The 23799-nt window shown below is 46.2% G+C and overlaps 1 protein-coding gene across 1 annotated transcript in view; it reads right to left on the reverse strand.

Annotated features, from left to right (window-relative positions):
- The window catches only part of Plxnc1 (plexin C1), a 130679-nt gene that overhangs the window by 33260 nt on the left and 73620 nt on the right, over window positions 1-23799 (reverse strand). The window contains exons 12-21 of the mRNA XM_028783039.1: window positions 23177-23276; window positions 19842-20045; window positions 19398-19583; window positions 17203-17305; window positions 13780-13881; window positions 13375-13478; window positions 9505-9543; window positions 9127-9251; window positions 7284-7482; window positions 3135-3281 (exon numbers count right to left, since the gene is read on the reverse strand). Of these exons, the coding sequence (XP_028638872.1) occupies window positions 3135-3281; window positions 7284-7482; window positions 9127-9251; window positions 9505-9543; window positions 13375-13478; window positions 13780-13881; window positions 17203-17305; window positions 19398-19583; window positions 19842-20045; window positions 23177-23276 (1309 nt within the window). The remainder of the gene's footprint in view (window positions 1-3134; window positions 3282-7283; window positions 7483-9126; window positions 9252-9504; window positions 9544-13374; window positions 13479-13779; window positions 13882-17202; window positions 17306-19397; window positions 19584-19841; window positions 20046-23176; window positions 23277-23799) is intronic.

The raw sequence follows: 23799 nt of genomic DNA on the forward strand, positions 1-23799 counted from the left end.
CACACACACACACACACACACACACACACACACACACACACACACACGTTCCAGTTTGTTCACAACACCTTGGTTTCCAATTACATAAACCACCTCAGGCAAATGTAGCAAAGCGAGGCTTTGAGAGCCACCAGGAGTGCAGCCTGGGAGGGAGGGGGAAGGGAAGTGGAGGAAGAGGTGGGGGGAAGGAAGGGAAGAAGAAACAGGATGGTTCAGGCTGGGAGAACTTGTATGAGAGGAAATGAAAACGCTTAAATTTTTCATATTGACCTTCGGGTAACGTTTTTTGTCACACAAGCTTAGACTGGATCATGTGCCTTCTCTCTAGCTTTCTAGTATAATCGGCCACCGTGAAAGAGAGCTTGGAGAAAGTCCAGCAAAAGGCGTTTAAAAAAAAAAAATCATTCTTAAAGGCAAAGGCTGCAGGAGCTGGGCCCACCTCTCTGCCAGTCTCTACCCTATCCACCGCAGATGAATCAGAGACGGACAGTGCATAGATTTAATTTTCCATTGCATTTCCCCCAGAGGCTCTAACGGAGGGGGAAAAAATTCAAGAGTCGACACGAATTTCTTCAACATCAAGTAACATTTTGATGAGTTGAGTCCTCACGAATCAGAAACACATGGTCCTAATTGACTGTGAAATAAATAACGCTTCCAAATGAAAGGGAGAGGAAGTACTCAGATGTAAAGCACTGGAAGGCTATAACCTCAAGAGTGGTTCCAGGCAGCTGACTTCTCCTAACACCCCCCCACCCCCGGCCCCCAGTCCACCTCCTTTCTTCTCCTCCCGGTCTGGTGCAATGAAAAGAAATCTTGTTGGATCCCCCAAACCTACACTTACTTGTGACCATTTCTCCTTAAGGACCCTGTGAGGGCTGTCTTCTGTTACAAAACAAAACAAAACAAAACAAAACAAAACAAAACAAAACAAAAACAAAAAAACACTGACCTCACTGGGTGATTCATATAGGGAAGGGATTGATTGACTTCACAGTTCTAGAACGCCAAGGGCATGGTGCTGGCCTCTCCCTGCCACTGTTGAGGGCCACGTACTGCTTTGGGCTTGGTGAACGAGCAGCAAGAAAGACCACAGGGTGAGAGGGGAAGCAGTAAAGGGTAGACTGGGGCTCCCCATGTGGTTTTCCTCCTCTCTGTGTTTGCATGTCCCTGTATGTACGCACGCATGTCTGTCTGTGTATGAGCACACACAACTCCAAGTGCATATGTGCGTTTACATGCATGCATCTGCATGTGTGTACCTGTGTGTTGTATACAACTTTAATATTTATAACGCCCCCATGCGATGGGCAGACATGATTATTATCTTTATTTTATATATGAGGAGACTGAGGAGGCATGGCAAGTGGAAAGACTCGCTCAGTGTCACACAGCTAGCCAGTGGCACAGGCACAGTTCAAACCTGCCTGGCTCCAGAACCCAGGCTCCTAACCCCTATGCCAACAGTTCTCAAGTGGTGCCTGAGGAGCATATTAAACATGCACATCCTAAGGCTGGAGGGCTCAGTGGTTAAGGGCATGCATTGTTCTCAAAGAGGACTGACGTTCAGTTCCTAGCACTCTTGTTGGGTTGCTCACAACCACCTATAACTCTATCTCTGGAGGAATCTGATGCCTCTAGTCTCAGATATATACCTAGATTCATGTGCGTACACACACACACACACACACACACTCACAAATAATTAAAAATAGCTAAATCTTTGAGCTAGAAAAATGGCTCAGTGGTTAAGAGCACTGGCTTCTCTTGCAGAGGACCTAGGTTTAGTTCTCAGCACTCGCATGGCAAATATAGATACACATAGGCAGACACACATAGACATCAAATAAAAAGAAATAAATGTTGTAAAAGGTAAATTTAAGGAAATGAAAATCCTAAGTCATACCTTAGACTTGCATCTAGGGTCACCTAACAATTGGTGTTTAACATTATCCAAGCCACAGTGACACTATGCTAAAAAGTCCGAGAATCACTGCTCTACCCTGGAGGTGCTGACAGTTATCTAGAGAAGCCAGAACACTGAGCCATGTTCCCTCTCAGTACAGCTTCCTGCCTCTTGCTCGGCTGCTGAGCACACAGCCATCTTTAATGGGGATGAGAGAAACTGGAAACAGCTGGTCTACTGGCTCCTCCCCACCCACAGCCATGACATAACCATAATATGCCCCACAGCAGAGTGGTGCCTTCTTCAATTAGGGAGTGAATTCTTCTAGAATGATACCACAGGACTCGCCACCCAGAGCAAAGCCACAGGAGTCTTAGCTCTCCAGAGAACAATTCCTGCATCCCACTGGAATCTACGTCTTCCCTGTCCACTAATGAGATGGTAAAGAAAGCCTAGAGTCTCCATAGAGCTAAAAATCAGACCAAAGCAACAGAGCCCTTCCCCAAGACAACGATAATGGAAAATCTTAGAAAGCTCCTGAGCTGTACAGAAGATTTTTTTCCATGAAGGGCTTCTGTCACAAAACTCCTGAAAGGTCCCAAAGAACTGTCTCCTCCTCTGGGGTGATTTGAGGGTGGCCGGAGCTGGAACGGGTTAAAAGGAAGCTCTCAGGCAGCCTAGCCCTTCACCCTCCTGGAGTGATCTACAGTACTTCTCTAAAAATATCTATGAGATCACAGTACATTAAGTGTGTGACAGCAAACATTTGTAACTAATCCATGGAAAGAAAGGAAGGCGTCTCATGTTGCGCGGGGAACACAGCAAAGTTTGTCTTGTGTTATCGTTCTAAAATAAGACGGTCTCAATTTGGTTGAAATATCTCTTCACACATTGTCTTCCCCAAGCAGAGCCATTTGAGAGATTCTGATTGCAATTATGAGTGCTGAATAGGGAACATTTTGCATTTCCTTTGACGATGCTAAAAGCTATAAGCAATCCTGATATTAAAATCTTTGGAAATTGACGAGTACCCTAGGCATCGTCACAACGCTTCCCTTCCCAATCCAAGGAATTAAAATCTATTATGTGAACACGTGTTAATATTTTATCAACTATTGCTTTTAATTAAGTAGATGCAGGGGTAGCGGGGGAAGCTGCCACAGTTTGGAGGACCCACCTACTTCCCCCTGCCCTCTGGGTCTGGATGGACTGTTTTAGGCAAACTTACCACGGTGTTGAATTCGGGAACCTGCCAGAGCAGCCAGTCTTCATTAAGGGTGTACAGCGCTTTGCAGGTGATCACGTCCACAGGACCCTTATTTATTTTTTGGTTCAGAGTTGTCACCAGCAAATAGAATGGCTCTCCAACAGTCTCCTTGGAAAAGATACAAAAGCAACAGTTACCTTCTAGGAAGCTCACGGTAGTACCGCGAGTGACAGGCAGTGGTATTCTCTAATAATCAACATGCAAAGCCCCTGAAAATATGTATCACGTCACCCAGGAAACTACTTCGTGTGCACTATGCATGTGCACAAGCCCCGCCCCACCCCCAACATTATGGGCGGTATCCAGGAGGCTCCTGGTAATTCCATGTTTAAGCTCCTGTCTGGCAGACGTGTGCTCATCAGTAAGCTGGTTAGTACTTAAGAACAGTTCATGGAGGTAGAGTTATAACCTTGTTTACATTCCCGTTTCATTGCGAACCAAAAATAAGCAACATTAAAAAAAAAAAAGTGCTTCACAGTCTTGGCAACAGGGACTCAGGCAAGAATGTTTTAAACATTTGCTGAGGAGGGTGGGCTGTCAGTGTTAAACTGCTTTTAGTGATGGAAGTGGCTTCCACTTCAGCTGTTTGTAGCCTGCGTCCTGCCCATGTGTCAGCCCTTGTCCCTTATCATTCCGACACCACTTACATAGTTTGTCAGTCAGATAGGGAGTACTCCCTTCCCTGAACCTCTAAGACTGGTCCCATGGCTCCTGTCTCCAGCCCTCTCTTGTGAACCCGTTCCACTGAATCGGCGGGCTAGTGGCCCAAATTTGAAGCCACTAATGTTCAAAGGAACATTGGGTAGTTCAGGTATAGGCTGTGTTCTGTTTCTTTCCCGACATCTTCTGAGGCATGCAGCCCTGGGACAGTTTCGGTTCCCCCTACATAATGAGGTTTCCAGGATCCATGGACATTAGGCCTGTAGGCAGAGGGTGGAAGGGCTCTGCCCAAGCCAGAGTGCCTTAGTAAAGATGAAAAAGTAGCTATGTGGCTCCTATTAAGGCCCATGTTACCAAGTTCATCTGCAGAGTTAACTAACTCAGCTTTGAAAGGAGCATTCCTCTGGCTCTCTCTGTCTGATTTCCTGTGAACAGGAGGATTACCCATAGCCCTTTGGGGCCTACCCCTTACCCCTCTTTCCCTCCCTCTTCCTTTGTACTTCCTCCAAGCACAGTTCCCTCCCCTGGTCTCCTGCCACCCTCTACCTCTCCTGGTCCATTTCCTCCCTGCCTCTCTTTGCTTCTCCCCGCTTTGCTGACAACTCCCTGAGTAGCATCTTCCTGATGCAGGGCAGAGAGGGGAATGTTCAGAAGTTTCCAAGGTGGGGCAAGGGGACCAGTACATGACATTTCATTCTCATAAGAAACTTCCTTTATTTCACGGTTTGTAATCTCACTGAGATCTACTTTCCGTCTACCCCCCTTGGGTAATGACCTGACCACAAACCTAAGTGCCTCACTTCTGCCTTTCTTACACGTGTAAGAGACAGATGCACCAAGGGCCCTTGTGTGGGGACTGAGTTGGCCACATTGGTTGACACAGAGGCCAGCCAGGACCCCCAGGGCTAGGCAGAGGGATACTGGCTCAAGGGCTCTCTAGTCAGGATTTTCCAGAATTCTCAAAATTGAGCTGGTGGCATCTGGCATCCCACTGTCGCTCAGGCCCACAGTTCTAACCCTAGCTATCACCTCCAGCATCTTTTGAGGATCTCCATAAGAACTTAGGTGCCTACCTCCCACCCTGTGCCACATAGATACCTGCCCTACCTAGATTTCTGTGGCAGAGACAGGTTGAAAACCTTTCCAGAGACACTGAAGTGTGACTAGCCTAGTGAACCACCAGGCCATGAGATTTCTTTGTCATCAACTAACACAAGGTTTAGTATGTCTCATTGGTTGGGGGACATGTCTTCTCTCCTTAGACGACAGACCAGAGCTGACTGTCAGCTCACAAAGCTCATTCAGAGGCTGGCATCGTCCTTGCTACCCTCGAACCTACAGAATCTCATCTACTCTGTCTTGAGCCCCGATAGGCAAAGTGGCTATAAATGCACTTACCTCTACAGACCATTAAGGGTTAAATGAGATAATCCAAGCTCTTGGCCAATGTCTAATGTATAGCAAATAGCAGCTCTTAATAGGTGTCAATTGCCATTACTGTCCCCACCAGGCCTTGGAGTCTGGAGAGGGATCTTACCTGAAGGTTGCTACATGCTTAGCATCAATGATCAGGGCAAGAGGAAGCCCCCAAGCCCCTTGATCACTAGAGGGATTCTTCCCCTGAAAGTGAAAGTCCCGCCCAAGACTGGCTGGATGCCACTTCCTCTTGGGCACCGTGCCGCTCCCCCCTCACCACCGAGTGTTCCATACACTCTTGAATCAGCACAGAGAAGAAATCTTGACCCAGAATGCTTTGCTCAAGGGGGCTGCTTGGGCTTGGAGCCCAGATTTTTCTGAACACTTCTCCCCTTTCATGCCTAAGAGGAGCTCCTGAGAGCTCTGTGTAGGGAAGAGCTGGGAGTGAATTTCAAACCAGTGGCCTTACCAGTGGATGGACACCAAACCAGAAACAAATAACAAAACAACACAAAGCCCACAGTGAATGCGATAACCCCAAGGACTCAGGCGGCTGGATGCACTCGGGCGCTGGGAAATGGACACAGATAGCAAACAAGCTTACCTCAGGGTCAGCGTTTGCTTTCTGTTTCCTCAGAGGGTTGTATACATCAGCTACAGAAATTCCCTGACAGAGTTTTTAGAGAAGAGATTGGTGGATGCTACTCTAGGGCTTTTGACTTGGGGTCAGCTGAGGGCTAAGATCTGGGAACCTGGGAGAGGCGTGTGCAGCAGCTCCCGCCCACCCAGCCATGGTGAGGCACAAAAACAGCTTTCCCCAGAAATAACCACTTGACGTGTCCCCAGAGCAGATGATGTATACCGAGTAAACAGAAAAGAAGGCAGATTTCATCCATCTTAATAAACGGCCATTGCCTTGGGAGTGGGGAAAGTCAGTAAAAAAATTTAAAAAAAAATATTGCATATCTACTCTTAAGATTACATCAAACATTAAACTAGGCACAGCCTAATTTAAAGGGCTGCTTGTGGCTCTCAACTTAAGCAGCCCTGTTAAAACCTGTGGCATAACAGTGTATCTTATTCAGGGCTTAATTAGATTTTGAAACTAGCTGCAAATACACAATTATGCCGTTTTGCTGGAATCTGGATGGCTGGGTGAAATTAAAGATGGATAAGAACCTTCCATCCCAGGGCCTTGGAGAGCTGAACAAAGACCATGTTGAACAGGGACGCCCTGATTTTCATTTTAATATTTTATAATAATAGCCAATATTTATGGGGCTCTTACTCAGTGCTGAGCAAAGGCACACTCCTGCTCATCTCGGCTTCAAAACAGCCCAACAACATTCATCTTTTGTCAACTCCACAGGTAACATGCCAAGAAGCGACGGAGCTGTCTGAACTCCAGACTCAGCCCTGGGCTCCAAGGCCCACTCTGTTAACCATGGAAACCATAGAAAGTTTGCATTCTGCAAGATTCGAAGATTCAATGAAATTCAACCACATGCCATTAGCCACTTCAAGAAAGTGAACTCGGAGGACAGGAGGCTCTTTGGGGATTTGCTTTAATGCCGAACACCTGGGAAGAAGGGGCCATCATTAGCTGCCAGCATGTCAGTGAGTAATGAGTATTTCCAATATGTTTTGGAGGACCCATGAACAGTTTGTTCTCATCAGCGTTTGAAACATCCCCAAGTCTCAGGACATTTTCCTAAATGGGCTAGCAGGACCATGGGTATTAACTAATGCCACACATAAGAAGATAAGCTCACATATAAGAATCTTACCTGAGAGAACCCTATGTGAATTACATGTACCCCTAGGGACTACTAACAACAACAACAAACAAACAAACAAATAAATAAACAAACAAAACCGGCATAATTTTTCAATCTGGAAGGTCCCAAGATCAAGTTCAGTTAAATGCTGACACCACGGAGCATTCTGGACTCAGCTCCACAAAGGCACCAGCGTGGGCTAAAAATAACTGCCTATTGTCTTACCTCTGACACTGAAGAGCCCTGTGACACTTACCCGAAGGAAACCAGAGAGGCAGACAGACATCCAGTTTGTCAGGAGTTTCTCCACCACGGACTCCGTGCGTCTCAGCATGAGCTTGGGCTGCATATTGCTGCACTGCTCCATCAGGTCCCTGGTCAGCACCTCCAGGATGCTGGTCAAGTAGACCAGTTTGGTTTGCAGAGCGATGGTCAGGAAGGAGGCAAAGAGACACCTGTTTAAAAATAGAGCCCGGTGAGCCGTTGGCCCTGGACTCAGCTGGACATGCCCAGCCTCCATGGAATCTTGCTGGCAATAGGGGATAGTCTCCTGAGGAGCCAGTTTTGTGTTGTTTCGGTTCCAATCACTTCTGTCCTTGTGTCATAAAATGTCACACCAGGCATAAGTTCCCGCATAGCTCAGTTGGTGAACTGCTTGCCTAGTGCACGAAGCCCTGGTTTTGATCTCTAGGAGGGCATATATTGGCTGTGGTAGCAAATGCTCGTCATCTCAACAGTATGGAGGGAGAGGCAAGAGGATCAGGAATTCAAGATCACCGTCAGCTACAACGGGAGTTTTAGGCCAGTGTGCTGGGTACACGAACGAAACAACAAACAAACAAACCCAAAAAGTCAGTTTCAATTTCGGGTCATTTTCTAATTTTCTATTTTTTTTAAGCAACAAGAAGTGAGTTTCTTTTCCAAAAAATTTGGGGTATTTCTTTAAAATTAAAAATTAAAAATAATACTTCTGCTTTTTTTCAGTTAAGAGTTTTCTTTTTTGGCGTTGGGGTTTTTTTCAGGGTTTTACTGGGTGATGTGTGTGTGTATGTGCGCCTCCAGGACAGAACTGGGGTTGTGTTGGTGGGATCTGAGTTGCCGAGTGCACGGTTGTGTAAACCCCCTGTTCACACCACTGGGACAGGACACGCTGAGGTTCAGGTGGTGGGTTGGGAGCCAGGAGCTTGAGAGCTCAGTGCAAAGCACTTGTTCAGCATCCATGAGGCCCTGAGTTCAATACCCAGCTCTTCAAAAACTAAAGCAATGGTAGTAGTCAGGGATTGGCTCTTGTTCTGCTTGCAAACAGGAGCCTAGCATGGCTGTCCTCTGAGAGGCTCCACCCAGCAGATAACTGAAACAGACGCAGAGATCCACAGCCAAACATCAAGTGGGGCTTGGGGAATCTTGTGGAAGAGCCCATGGAAGGATTGGGGGACCTGGAGGGAATAGGAGCTCCACAAGAAGACCAACAGTGTCAACTAGCCCTTGGGGGTTCCCTGAGACTGAATTACCAACCAAAGAGCATACATGGGCCGGACCTAGACTCCCTGTACATATGTAGCTGATGTGAAGCTTGGTCTTCACGTGGGTCCCCCAACGACTATAGCGGGGGCTGTCCCTGAGTCTATTGCCTGCCTGTTCCCTAACTGAGCTGTCTTGTCTGGCCTTAGTGGGAGAGGATGTGCCTAGTCCTGCAGTGTTGTGATGTGCCAGGGTGGATTGGTACCCAGGGAGGGGCCTCCCTCTTCTCAGAGGAGGAGAGGAGGATGGGGGAGGACTATAAGAGGGAAAGAGTGGGAGGAGGGGGAGGGCTGCGATCAGGGTGTGAAGTAAATGAATAAATAAATAAATAAATAAATAAATAAATAAACGGGAAACAAAACAAAGCTAAAATAAGTAGCTTGGGGGTTGTTGCTTGGCCCTAGCTGGCCTATAATTTGTTATGGATACCAGGTCATTCTCTAAACCTCCCAAAGCTCTACTTGCTCCTGTCTCCCGCATGCTGCAATTAAAGGCGTGTGCCATCATACCTGGCTGGTGCTTGGGTTTGAACGTCTCTGCCTAAGTGCTTATCAAAATACAAAAGAATGAACACGTACCTGTCCTTTACAGAGAAGTTCTTCTGCTTCTCAAGGGTGTGGATGACAGTCACCAGGAAGCTTTTATTACATATTAGGGCATCCAAGGCTGTGAGGCTTTCGTTCTTGTTATTGGCGTCTCTGTTCTGGAGGGGAGAATAGGAAACAATGATGATGTCCCAGTGTAGCATGTACAGTAGACAACATAGCTTAGGGCATACGTAAGTTGAAACTTAGAAAGTAGATCCACAATGGGTTGCCCAAGACAACGGGCTGCTTAATACTGAGTTCATCATCCAAAATGCCCAGAAGAAAAATTCAAAGGACTAACAATGGCAGTGACAGTGAGGATGGTAAGCTGACAGTCACTGAGCTCAAAGTGAAGACGTAGAGACTTACGTGCATATCCTCAGTGAAGATGTGTGTGAATCCACCTGACTGAGAGGAAAGAGACACTTTTATTATTCATAACATCCAAAGGAAATGAACAGTGCATTTTTTCTTACAATACCCAAGTCTGTTTTAATAAAGCAGAGGTGCTATTTGCTAATCTGAAGAGCCCTTGGTCTGTGCTCACTATGCCGCCTCCAAGACATAATAAATAATTAGTATGCTCTCAAGAAACACCTGTGGCCTCTGGAAGCCTCTGAGACTCGTCATCAGCAAAGACTGGGTTTTTGTTTATTTGTTTGTTTTGTTTTTGTTTTTTGATAGATTATGTTGGGTTTTAAAAAAGAACTGACTCAAAAGTTTAAAAAAAAATGGTGGTGGAAGATTATGGAAATGTCAGACCTCTCATCAAACAACTGACCTCCAAGGATGACGCTCACACGGTGCCAACCTCTCCAAGGATGAGGCACACATGGTGCTGACCTCCAAGGATGAGAGTCACATGGTGCTGCCAGTCTTAGATACGTCATAGCCGGGTAGCATCTACTGCCCCAATATGTTACATCCTCGAGAAATGGGCAGAATATGCAATGTACAAGCATGGAATTTAGAGCCAAACTACGTGGGGTCCAGCTTTGACTTATCACATACTGGTTATGTGAGCGTGCACAGGTTATCTGACCTCTTCGTCCGACTTCCTTTGTCTGGGAAATAGAGGTAGGCAATGGTTCCCACCTCACAGGCTTCTTTTAAGAACGAAATGCAGGAGCACTGAGTACACAGTGCTCTGTGCCCACTATGACTGAGGGTTTTACCCCTACTTAAAACAAATGCCTTGATATACTATGCTATGAGATGCCTAAATAAAAACCTTTTCATTTTGAGGCTGAGTTTTTAAATGTCTCATAAATCTTATTGAAATTAAGAATTGCATCTTATTCTGTTTACTTATTTTTGGATGTTTTGAGACAGGGTCTCACTGTATATCCCAGGCTGGCTCCAAATTCACAGCAATCCTCTGGCCTCCGTCTCCCAAAGTCTGAAATTACTAACATGTAACTATGCCCAACTAAAGATTATAATGTAAAACCATATTGAATAATAGTTTGAATTAACTAAGTAAAAATCATAAATTCAAACAGATTGCCCTCTCTTTTTTTATACTTTAAACTCTGGACAAAGCTTGTGTCTTAATAAAGTAAATTTTTCCTGCAGAGACCCTCATTTCATAGTTTCAAATTTGTTAGCCAAAGCAGAAAACCTCAGATAAGGTCTACTCCTTAATAATTTTCTAGGGAACCAACCTCATATAAATATCCAATTTAAGTAGCTTTTTTGGGATTACATTCTTATGGGGGATGAAGGGGCATACTTCAAGAAGCGTGTGTGTGTGCATGTGTGTGTGTACATGTGTGTGTGTATGTGTACATGTGCATGTGTGTCAGAGGACAACTTTTAGGTTGCAGAGATTGAACTCTTATTGTCAGACTTCGTGGCAAGCACCTCCACTCTTTGAGCCCTCTTATGATCCCGCAATTCGTTCTTGAGCTTCTGCTGGGAAGTGGTACCCTGGCTTCCTGGCTTAAGACTTTTTCTCCTTTTCATTCACATTTCCTTCTTCCAAGAGATTAGATATTCTGCTTATCCTGTGTCTTCTATTTTCAGAAAAACAGAAATCAGTCTGTCTACAGGAGATGAGAAGTTCAGGGTCCTTCTTTGTGACATTGGGAACTTGAGGCCCTGTCTCAGACAACAATAACAAGTATACTCAATGAAGTGGTTCTCATACTGTGGGTCAAGACTCCTTCATGGGGGTCAAATGAATGACCTCTCATAGGGGTCACGTATCAGATATCCTGCATATCAAGTACTTTCATCAAGGTTCATATTAGTAGCAAAATTACAGTTATAGACATAGCAACAAAAATACTTCTGTGGTTGGGAGGTGGGTTTCCACAACATTGCAGTAAAGCGTCACAACCACTAGGAAGGGTGAGAACCACTGCTCTCATGAAAAAAGAAAAGCGTTAAAACAAAACCAGCAGGCAGGTGAGCAAAGATGAAGCCGCCACGCCCAGGTCACCTCTTTCTTTGCTGTCTTGGAAGGACTGATCACCCATCAGGCTCCCTCAGACACCCAAGCTCCAGGCCCAAAGACTTGGCTCTGGGTCAATCAACAAAGCACCCAATGAACACTCGGCCACATATGCTGTGTGTGGCAAGTGGCCTGGTCTTGGGGTTCCCCCTCTTTTTATTACTATAAACTCAGTTTTGACTTAGGTCTCCTTCAAAGAGTTCTGAAAAATCCCCATTGGTTTCCACTTGGGTCCTCTGTCTCAGTGACTCCTGGCTTTAGGACTGCCTGTTTGCCATTCGACACCACACTGAACCCTGAGTTAAATCAGTTGGGCTCCTTGTGACTGCTCGCTTCTGCTAAAATAATGCCGCATTATTCTGGGGGATTCCCTTCATTTTGAGGCACTCGACGTGCAATGGTACGTGCAATGGTGTTCCTTGACACTCATCAGCCTGCCCTGCTCTTGATGGCTGACTTTAGAAGATAGGAGAATTTCCTTTTCAGGCCGCAGATTATGCTATTCAACATTCAAGGGCAATCATTAACTGTAAAAGCCCACACAGTACTCATCTGGATGCTGGAAATCTCCGTTATTTTATTGCTTTTAAATTCTTAATGGGGACTCTCAGAGAGCAGGGAAACTGGGACTTGAGATGCAAGCTTCTCAGAGGCTCTGAGCATCACCCTGACTCAGGGACTTGAATTTCCCTCCTACCCCCAGGTACCACAAATGGATGAGGCAGCAGACAGCAAATCTTGGTGCCTGGTATTATTGGGGAATAAGTAAGAAAGCTGGTCTTATTTGTTGCCTTCTTGATTTATAACACCAAGGCTTAGACCCTACATAGGGCAGGTATCTTGTGGCAAAGTTTAGCCCTCCTGATAGACACACACACACACACACATATAAGTCTGCTGCTACTTCTGGCAAGGTGATACAAACCCCTTCATTGGTTTGAAGAGATTTCTAACTTGCTGCTTTGCTGACTGGCCCAGATCTGAATATGGGGGCACTAATGAGTTCCAATTTGGAGGGCATCTCTCTGGGACCACCAGAAAAATATGGCAGAGCTGAGGTAGCAGGACATGGGGTGCTGAGACAGAATGGGTGAGTGCCCTTGCCAAAGGCTTGGGGTTGGGGGAGGTAACTGAAGAGGACTGAGTGTGTGAGGAAATGGGGTGTCAGAACAGAACTGAGACCCCCCTATAACCCAAAGCACTTAAAGCACTAGAACAACTCAGAGCTCAGTCTATACCCCTATATCTACTAAACAAGGAAGCCACAGACTGATCTACTAACAGAGAAACTGTCAAAGAAGAGACCATAAACCCTTCACGGAGCTAAAAATGCCTGCTATCAACTCAAATTCCCTGCGTGTCCAATTTCTGCCCATTTGGCTGGTCCTGCTTTTCGTTTCCAATGGAGAAATAATAGCGAATAATCTAGGAGCAGCAGTGCAAGTCAGGCAGATAAACACAACAAATTGGTGCGTCCACAATTTATTGATTTTAAAATGAATTAGCTCACTTCCCAGCTACAGAGTCAGTTCGAAACTGGTAGTTAAAAAAAAAAGTATATATGTGTGTGTGTATGTGTGTGTGTGTGTATAAAGCAAAAAACCATCATTCTAAACTTGTATTCCTTACCAGGCAAAGAGTAATTGCCAGTAGCCTGTTCCTGCTCTCTACCCTAATCAATGCAATTAGTAAGTATCCTCTTCTCCGCTCAGCCTGGACTTAAGGCAAGATCTTGCATTATTATTCAAGGCTCAGCCTGAGGACGATGATCAATGTTCTTTTACCTCAGGGAAGAAAGTTCTCAGAGCGAAATGTTTGTAGTCAAGGAAGGGTACCGTTCCAAAACTATCAACCACATCCAATTTATCCATCTGGAGCTCGGCAAAGCCTGCAACACAGAATCCCAAGAGCAATATTTTAACTCTGCAAACAATGGATAAGATCTTCTGCTGTTTTGTCTAACACAGAGTATGACCTTGGTTTTCATTAAAGAAGAAACAATGGCTAATTGCTTGGTTGGCTGCGGAGAAGAACTGAAATAAAACACAAAGCCAGGCCCAGACCCTGTACCCAGCTTGTCGCCTTCTACACAATCAGTTCTCATTATATGGCAGTTTCCACATGAGGGCAAAAATTAAAATAAAAGTGAGCGGGGCTTGTTTGTCTACACGCAGAGCCTCAGAGCCTACCGTCACGAATCTCTTTCCGGAGTTCGCTCTCCAGAAGCTCCAGCTGTTGGCTCTGCTTCCGACTCAGCTCCTTTGATTTGTGCCTGGTCACCACCACAGCCACTGAGGAGACACAGACTCTGTCAGATTGGCATAGTAACAGAGATGAGACGGAGAGGGGAAGAAATAGGGAGAAGAGATGGAGAGAGAATTATGGACAGAAAAGAGCACGCACAAACTTTATTTTAGGGTCGGGGGTCTGTTCAGTGTCAGAGCAAATGGCCTAGCGTGTCCCAGGGCCTGGGTTCTACCCCCCAATGCCACAAAAACAAAATGAAAAACAAAAGCTGAATTTTCACTAAAGGGCCATTTCCATAAAGGTCATTCTAAAGAGGAAGGTGTTAAACGTGACAGGGAAAAAAAATTCCACTCATCTTAAAGTGAAAACAAAATCAAATAACCTTTGCTTGGAATCAAAGGTCCCCCAGCTGGCTGGAAAGTCAGGAAACAGGCCAAGTTTCCCTATAGCCACTCGCCATGTGTTTAAAAGTCAAGTCACTGAGAGCCCCCACAGCTGATGGCCTCTGTGCCCACATCATCTTGCTCTGAACCATGCCGTGTGAGTAGTCAATGCAATGAATCCTGGAGCTTGAGTTTATCTCTCCGCTTTGTCGTTTCATTTACTACCTGTGTGACCCTGAGCAAATCCCTTAGCATCTCTGTGCCTGCTTGCCTTATCCATAAGAGCTGTGATGTAGAAGAGATTACAAGCAGTAAATCAAGACAGCACATCGACCTGAGAAACTAACAATTGCCAGCTCTCATTTTATCCCTGAAGGATCTCAACTTTTAACAGATGTCACACAAAAGGGGTTCGGGGAAAGTGTTTGCCATCCAAATAAGAGGATCCGAGGACCCATGTAAAGCCAGACATACCCACAGCAAGATGGGAGGCAGAGACAGGAGATTCCCCAGGAGTCCTAAGGCCAGCTACTCTAGTGTATGCAGGGTACAGACAAGAAACCCCATGTCAAATAAGGTGGTAAAGACCAACAATGTAAAGTTGTCCTCTGCCATTTCCATGTGTGCAATGGTATTTGGGCACCCCCATGTATGCCACACACACCACATATACCACACACACACACACACACCACACACACACACACAAAGAGAGAGAGAAAGAAAGATAGACAGATAGAGAGAGAGATTGAGAGATTTGCACGGACAAACCTTGTTCAACACAATTACACAGACATCTTCCCTAGACTTCATCGTATTAGTCATGCTTACTATAACCATGACTGAGCATTCCAAGAAAGCTGATTCTCAAACTTACCCAACCAGAGAACTCTTTCTTTCCACTTGGGGCAGTGACTCCCCAGGAAGCTACCCTGACTCAGCATGTAAAGAGAGCTGTGGCTCCCACACAGCAGGGTTGGTTTCCTGGCTCTGGTGTTGGTTGGCAGGCTTAGGCTAGGTGCATCTAGTGTTTACTCTAAGGACATAACTGAAGGACTAGGACACGCTTATCATAGCTGCCGGGGACTCTCTAGAATGAGTCAGAACAGGATGGCTTTGAGAGGTTCTGCAGATTCAAACAAATTCCCTTAAAGGACAAAATGACTTCTCACAAAGTCAACAAGAGACCAGAGGTTTCTCGGGAGTCACAGAGTGGACACAACTATCTGGCAAGGTGGAGAGATCTGAACGAGTCTGACAGCAGTCAGACTCAAACCGGAGCTGAGCACTCATACAAGCAATCTTCTCCCTCGAAGTCCACAGCAGCCGGGACTTTATGAAAATGTCAAGTCAAGTTTTAGATTGTAGATACATGATGGAGGTAGACAACTTGGGGAAAGCATTAATAATATACCCAAAATAATCAGTGACAAGGCAACGGGAAAATTCATTCCATGGAACCAGTTATTCACAAATGTATATCTCCTCTCACAGGAGTGTTAACTGTCCAAGGAAAGCACTAGGCCTTAAGTCAACTCTCAAAGCAGAGACGGGCCCAGTCACCAACATCTTATCCAATGCTCAGTAAAGGAGGGAGAGGAGGAAGAGGTGGGGGAGGAAGAGGAAGGGGAGGAGGAGGGAGAGGAGGAAGAAGAGGGGGAGGAAGAGGAAGGGGAGGAGGAAGAAGAGGAGGAAGAGGAGGGGGAGGAAGATGAGGAAGAGGAGGGGGAGGAAGAGGAAGGGAAGGAAGGGGAGGGGGAGGAAGAAGAGGGGGAAGAGGAAGAGGGGTAGGAGGAGGAGGAAAAAGAGGAAGAAGAGGAGGAGGGGGAGGGGAAGGAGGAGGAGGAAGAGAAGGAAGAGAACAGATTCGGACATAAAAAGTGAGTAAGAAGTGGGTGAGAAGATGCACAGAAATGCCAACCCTTGCCTCCATGCCCCCACAGTGTCAGAAAGGTGCCATGTTGTAGTTAATCAACATGCATGACGTGCTGTTGATAAAGAAGGAGAAGAAACAGAACGTAAAGGTCATAAACTACACTGCTGCAGGCACCAGCTATAGAGGTGGATGGCGACCTTAGGGGATGTAGAGACTGTGGTGAAAGTCCAGAGAGCACATAGCCTGTGTTCGAGGAATAGCAGTTGCTGAGGAGCTCTAACAACTGATGCGAGGTAAAACTGGGACCTGAGGGTTCAGATCTTTCACACTGTCCAGACCTTTCACACTGTCAACACAGACTTAAAGATGTATTTACTCAGTGTATACAAGCGCTCTATTTTCATCTGCAGCAGAGGAGGGAATCAGATTCCACTGCAGATGGTTGAGAGCCAACATGTGGCTTCTGGGAACTGAACTCAGGACCTCTGGAAGGGCATCTCTTAACTGCTGAGTCATCTCTTCAGCCCCCCTCAACACGAATTTAAAGGGTGAGTCATCTAATTTTTAGATGTCAACTTCTTCAGTTAAAAACAACAACAACAGCAACAACAACAACAAAACGGTGCTGTAGGACCTAATAAAATATATAGGCCAGATGCATCCACTGGTCGTCAGTAGGGCACCTCCATGTCTGTAGAAAGGATGGCATGTTGGAACAGGTAACACAGACACACTTACAAAGCCTGACTCTCCCAGGAAAAGCACACGGGGGTGGGGAGGTGGTGATGGTTAGCAGGCTGAGGGTGAGATGGGGTATCAACTTCTGGGAGTCCTTAATGGAGTTGTTTCCAAACCAATACCAAAGATTTGGGGCGTCAGCGTGATACTTTTCAAACATCAAGGAACCATCTTGTGATCTAGCTCTTTGCTAACAATGCAAATGTAAAAGTCTTTAGAGAGGCAGCAGCGCACCTGTTGTTGGTTTCTCAACTCTCTGACTTGGCCTTTCATCCATTAATATTTAACGGAAACAAAGAGCTAGCTGCCTGCCCGCTGAGAAGCCTTGGGGGATAACTTCTCGGGACAAAATGGGACGGGACACTTACCAACGATGACAATGGCCAGCAAGATCGGAAGTGCGATCAGAAAATACCACGTGGAAGGAACGGATTCCTGCTCCACATAGAGTTCCAGGTTTCCCAGCTTGACCTGATGGGACAGATTGGTTCCGTCAGACCCACCGTACGCATGCGCACAATAAGCTTCTCGTAAAATACAGCCGTGGTGGGTTGGGTGGGGTCTGCAGGTATGCTGGACTATACTTGTAGGTTTTAAATGCCAGCCCGATTTGTCCTGAGCCTTACTAGTACAGAGGTGACAGAGGCAGAAGGCCTTTCTCTGTAGCCTTTCTTTACAGGGGCAATTCTTTTTCTCTCTCTCCCACACTGAGGCTTCCAGTCAGGAAGGTTTGAATGTCACTTTCTCTGGTGAAAATTAGTTTGGTAAAGTTGACCATCACAGAATCCCTGAGAGTCTTTTCTGTTTTTCTGCCTTTTGCGGGTGTTGAGGGGTCAGGGGGCTAAGAAAAACTTGGCGAGTAAACTTGAAAAGGGAAAAACTCTATGTCTGCCCTTTCTTTATGGTCACACCCACAAATGCTAAGGCATCTGCAGTTCTCTGGAATGCTGGCAGACCCCAAGGAAGCACTGAGCAAACTGGTCGGGGTGATGGCAGGTCTTGATGGTCCTGCCTTTCTCTCCTTGTAGGATCTTAAGTTAGTCTGCACCCAGCCTCATTCTGTCATCTCTGAAATGGATGTTGAAAGAGCCTATGGGTAGGTAAGGGCCAAAGGTCTCTCTCCTATAGGATGGCGGCTCATACACCATCTCTGTACCCATTCTCTCTGGCAGCTGCCTAGAATAAAAGCCACAAGCCCCTGGCAATGCCTAAAAGGTCTTAACACTCTGGTCCTCCCCATCCATTCTCTAACCTCCTGGGAATTGTCCCTCACTCCAGTCATGGTGACCCACCGATTCAGATCAGACCTAGCCTCAGGACACTGAGAGCCTGTGCTTCCCTGTCCAGTCTGTCCCTGGTTCCTTCTCTTCCTCCTCTTCCCGGAGGCCCACATTCTAATGTCACCTTTCCAGGCAAACTTTTCCGCCATCAGCTGTAAAGACTTCACTGGGTAGTCTCCTTTCCCCTCCTCCTACGTATTGTCCTCCCTAAAGATTGTTCTTCACTGCATGTCTCCACTGGGACTCTCCGGAAAGGCAGCTGTTTCTGTCTGCTTTCTGCTCTGCCGGGTTCGAATCCCAGGGCAGGCACCCGGGAACTCTGCAGTAAACGGAAGGATGCACGGATGTGCCACACTCCGCTAGCACCACAAGCAGGTTCCGACGTTGCTCATTTTGTAATGGCTACTTACTACCTCTTTTAGCAAAATGGTAAACAATGAAAGGGTCAGGGAGGAAGTCAAATGTCTTACCTAGGGCCACGCAGCTGTTAAGCAACACAGCTGGGATGCAATCACACACTCACTTTTGCCTCCCAGTTCAAATGTCCTCTCTTATCTTTTACCCAATTATTTTTTAACTACAAAGCAAAAGGTTGCTCTTCTTGTTCTTGTAACCCTGGAGATTAAGCCTGGAGCCTTGCGCACCACAAGCAATCACTCTACCACTGAGCTACAGCCCCTAACTCAGAGTGTTTTTTTTTTTTTAATGGACTGTGTAGAGCTGCTTACGCTGGACAGAGTAAACACTACCCTATATGTTTCTCTTCTCAGAGGGCCCTCAGGCACATCTAGAAAATGGTGACCTGCAGGAAAAGGCAAGCATGCCAGCGGAAGTCACTCTCAAACCATAGATTATTGGGCTGCCAACAGAGGCTTGCGCTGCCCCGCTTGTGCCTAAGAGGCTTGTGTTTTGGGTTTCTGCTTAGATGTGTCACCTCTGCATTCAGAGAGAGAGAGAGTGACAGCTCAGTCATCTGTGGATCTGGTGATGCTGCTTGCAGATGCTATGGTCTAAATGCACAGCTAGAACAAAAGCTATCAAGGCTCATTAGGATTAGAGACAATGGTGTGTTCCGTGCTTTGATGTTCCAACAAACACGCATGGGTCTGCCTGCTATTCTGGTTGGAATTATGCTGGGGCTTGCAGTATCAGCTGTGTCGATCTTCTTCTATTTAAAGAGAAAAATCTGAAGATCTATGAAGATTCCACGCCAACCTGGGGGTTAGGAAGGCAATTACCAAGACTCAGATAACGACAGCAGGTGGGACGCACGGGTGACTTACTCGGACTTTCTTAGAGGAGGTAGCAATGGTGTTTGCATTCTTGATGCTCTTGATCTTGCAAAGGATGGTTGTGAGATCTTGGTTTCTAGTGATATTTTCAAAACTGCAATTAAATTGTTTATTTTCCCCATGGAAGAGAGTAATATCAATGTCATCCTTGGAAATGTTGAAATTGTCATTTTCTTTCTGCAATAGACAAGCCGGAGAGGAAGAACTCAGAGCACATGTGGAAACTCACATACTGCTCCAGCCCAGGGATAGGAACAGCCCACAGAGAAGAAAGAAAGAGAGAAAAAAAGAGGGAAAGAAAGAAAGAAAGGAAGAAAGAGAAGGAAGGAAAGAAAGAAAGAAAGAAAGAAAGAAAGAAGGAAGGAAGGAAGGAAGGAAGGAAGGAAGGAAGGAAGGGAGGGAAGGAAGGAAGGAAGGAAGGAAGGAAATACATACTTGAATTTTTACTTCCAATTCTGTATCAACCTCAGACTCCACTCGGTATCCTGTGAATCTGGGGTCCTCGAGGTATTGTAGGGTTCCACAGTCCAAGTAGGTGTCTTGGACCCTTAGCCTCACGACCACATCTGTACGCCCTTTGGAGCTCTTTAAACCAGGAGCTAAAAACCTGCAGGAAGTTGCCATGCAGTATTCTGAGACCTGGGGAAAGGAAAGAGCCTATCAGGTGCCGGAAGACCCAGGTGTAAATGCTAAGCGACCCAGGGAACCAAACTTCCGGAGAACTTCTGTTTTTTCCCACCATAAAACCAGGCGAGCAAACACTATGGATCTCATAGGATTGAATTAACCCTAAATGAAATGAGCTGAGATAAAAATTCACTCAATTAAACGTTGGCAACTGTGAATGAGATTATATCTGTGAAAGTACTTAGGGTCTGACGGGCACACAGGAAGAAGCGCACCACACATGCTAGCATACACTATGCATAGCATCATTGAGATAATTGGCATTCAGGAAAGCTGTCAGGCGATGCCACAGGGGCACAGGGAGGCTTTGCGAAGAGAAGCAGGCTGGAAAAGCAGAAGACTTGGCTCAAAGCACTAAGGTGCCTTCAAGCCTGCATGGCTGAGTCCCCGAACTTTAGGAAGGGAATTGAGAGCCAAGGCCAGATGCTAACTTGCCTGTACTTGGTTGAGTCACTATGTGTCGAAAAAAGAGCCTCTGCAGAATGTTAGCAAGAGTCCCTAAGCTGGGGAAGCTCCGGCAGAGGCTCCCTGTTAGCAGACGTCCCTAACCACAGGAAGAGGAAGCAGCTTTTCAGGCACAACAGAAAATAGCAGAAGATGAAAAGGCTGAAGAGCAGCAGCAGGTCCCCTAAGAAATGAGGAGCGTGAAAACGGAATGGAGGCAGAAAGCCTGACCCAATTTGTGAACGGGTTTATTTACAAAGAAGACCCGTAACTACATGGCCATGTTCAAGGGCACAGTTGAGACAGGCAGGAAAACCTTGTAGAAAATGTAAAGACAGGTTGCAGGTACTTAAGGGAGGGTGTGTCGGGGCTGTGGCTCAGAGGGCTTCCCTAGATGCTCACAGCCCTGGGTCTGGTCCTTAACATTGTAAGATAAAGAGGAAGGGAAGGAGACTGGGAGGGAGAAGGGACCAGTACTCAAGCAAGGAAAGATGGTGTCAGGTGGGAGAATCATCCCCTCTCTTGGTTTTCTGTAATCTTGGAGCTAAGGGTGGGTGGGCAGAAGGCCTAGGCGGCTACATTAGAGTAAGAACACCATTCTTTAACCTGAACACTTTTCTAAATCCCAACCCTCTTCCCTGCCTTAGCCCTTCTGTGATAGGATGAAAAGCCACTGGACCACAACCCCCCTACTTCCTTAACACCACCATCCTAAAAGAAGGACCAGCAACAGGGTCAGCCTAACCTTCTTATCCCTAAGATTGATTCTGTTTGTGTGGGGACCAACCCTTTTTTTAAAGACAGCTTCTCAGTGACCATCTCTGGTCATCCTATTTTCTTTGAATCTCCTCCCCCAAGGGAAGCTGCTAGCAGATCCCAGACATGCTTTCTCCCTCCTTGGTGTTTTCTCTTCTACACTGTTATCCCCACATCCACGTCTACAAAGCTGTTGAAATGACTGGCCTCATCATCACCAGCCCACCAGACCCACCCTGCAGACGTCATCCCAGCAGAGCACTCCACAGGGACCAGGTGGTATCTCAGCCACACTTGGACCTGCCATGCCTGGATAGACTCATTAACTCACCGCCTCTCCAAACTACCCTAGGCACCACTGATAAAATGATATTCATGTCACTCCTTGCCAAAGACCCTCAAGACCCCCTTCCCATTGCTTACAGAGCCAGGGGTCATGGGGAGCTTTCTTAGAGTGAAGAGGCATGTTTTGGGGATGAGTCTCCCTTGCACGGTTCTGTATGGTTTTCAGCCCTCTCCATCACCCATCTTAACCCCGCCTCTAAGGTTCCAACAAAGCAAACGTGAGTGGTGTTTTGGTCTAGAATAGGTGACTACTCTTTTCTGTGCCTGTAAACCCATCCCTGCTTCCTTCCCCGCTTGTCCAGCCCCTCCCACAGTACGCCATTGGCTCAGTCTCAGCTCCACCCACTCATACTTTCGCTGGGAAACACATCATGGCTGCTAGGATTCATGGGAGATGGAAGGAAACCGAAGACCTGGCGCTTGTCACCAGCTGTGCTGCTAGTGTCTAATTCCGGTGCAGGTCTGCCACCTCCCTTCACGAAGGTGGGCATGGGTGGTGGTGGGGGGCAGTAGCTCACTTACTTTTTGTTCTTACAGTGAGAAAAATGTTTTGCTTACAGTAGGTGCTCAATAAATGGGACATGCTCTGGGAAAGAGACCATGTCTCCACGTCTACTGGCTCAGACTGTGCCTCAGATCAAGGGCTGCCACACAACTGAACGGGCTTCCATCACAGGGAAATGGCCAGAATCAAACACAGTATGGGGCCAGGAACTGGCCAGGAAGTGTGTCAGAAGTGGACATACATGTGTCTAGGACAAGGCCATAAGAAAGATGGATTACTACGCCTCCTGTTTCTAGGCCTGAACACATACTGGTGGCAAATGGGACAAATCTTCTGGCTACCCTCAGCTCTGCTGGCTTTGGCAGGAAGTGGTCAGGTTGGGGTCCAGAATAGCTGCTCCCCTTACATTAGAGAAAAGGAGGAAGGAAAGGGAAGAACACTCGATAAACACCTATAAGCAATAGTGTACCTAGCCCCTCCCCACAGACACCCATGGCTTCAACCTGAAGGTTCCTGTGAGAACTTCAAGGTTCTTCTCAGAGCCCTGATGAGAACTAGACAATTTCCACTGTCTGGGGATGGGGAAGCATGGGGGAGGGCAGAAGAAAGTGGCCACAGGACCCAAGAGACAATGACAGGAGAATGTATGTTACTTGAGTAGGTTTCCTGACCTCCCTCGGGGCTGTTGGACCAGACACTTGTCACTGGCTCTGTACATAGCACCCCAGCCATCCACAACGACTTTCATACATATTAGAAAGCATCATCTGATTAAAGCAACTTGCCACACGAGTCATACAGGGAGAAGAACGGGGCAGGCCTTATCACATGAAATTCTCTCCTGGTTCCTCCGTGTGGCAACCCCAAATAACTCCAAGAATGAGATCTTTCTGTCACAGCAGAGACAGTGTAGATCATAAATAAGCAAAAGTTTATAATGCTGAAGTCATAGAAATGAAACATATCCCCTACCCCAACACAGGCAGTTTAGCGTAACAAAATTATAAGTGAAAAAAGAAACACTTAAACTTACATTTATGTTTACGTTCATGTTTCCCTTCAGCTCATGTGAAATTATTAGGTTGTCAATGACGTCAAAATTCCTGCCCATGATGGTTATGTTTTGCCCACCGCTGCAAGAGATCAAAGGACAAGAGTGAGCCACAGGCAGTTTACACTTCCAGACAACACTACGAACAGATTCACTACTGAAGTTAAGCTCAATAATATTTGGGAGACAATGAACTAATTTCAATTTAAAGTATGTGATAATTTTAGGAGTCTTTAAATGGTACCGGCTACAGACTCATGGTTTCTAAGACACATGCGTATAAAAAATACAGGTCAGATCCTATTTTAATTCTGGGAAAGTGCCCAAATTCTTTAATAGAATTGGAGCTTTCTTGTGCTATTTCTCCACATATAACCAGATCATCTGCTGTACCTCGGAAGCATGTCACAGGACAAAATCTCATTCGATTACAGTTTAATCTATGTGAGGATGATCCGCTCTAACAATTCCCATGATCAAACCTTCCAACCCACCAATTATATTTTATTTATAGCTTATTTATTTATAGTGAGATGGGGAACACAATAGGTGGACGAGCTAAAATGGCAAGTGACCTTAGAAGTTTGTCTTCTTGCTTGAGATAG

Source organism: Grammomys surdaster, unplaced genomic scaffold (assembly GCF_004785775.1).
Source record: "Grammomys surdaster isolate TR1022 unplaced genomic scaffold, NIH_TR_1.0 958, whole genome shotgun sequence".
Taxonomy (NCBI): Eukaryota; Metazoa; Chordata; class Mammalia; order Rodentia; family Muridae; genus Grammomys; species Grammomys surdaster.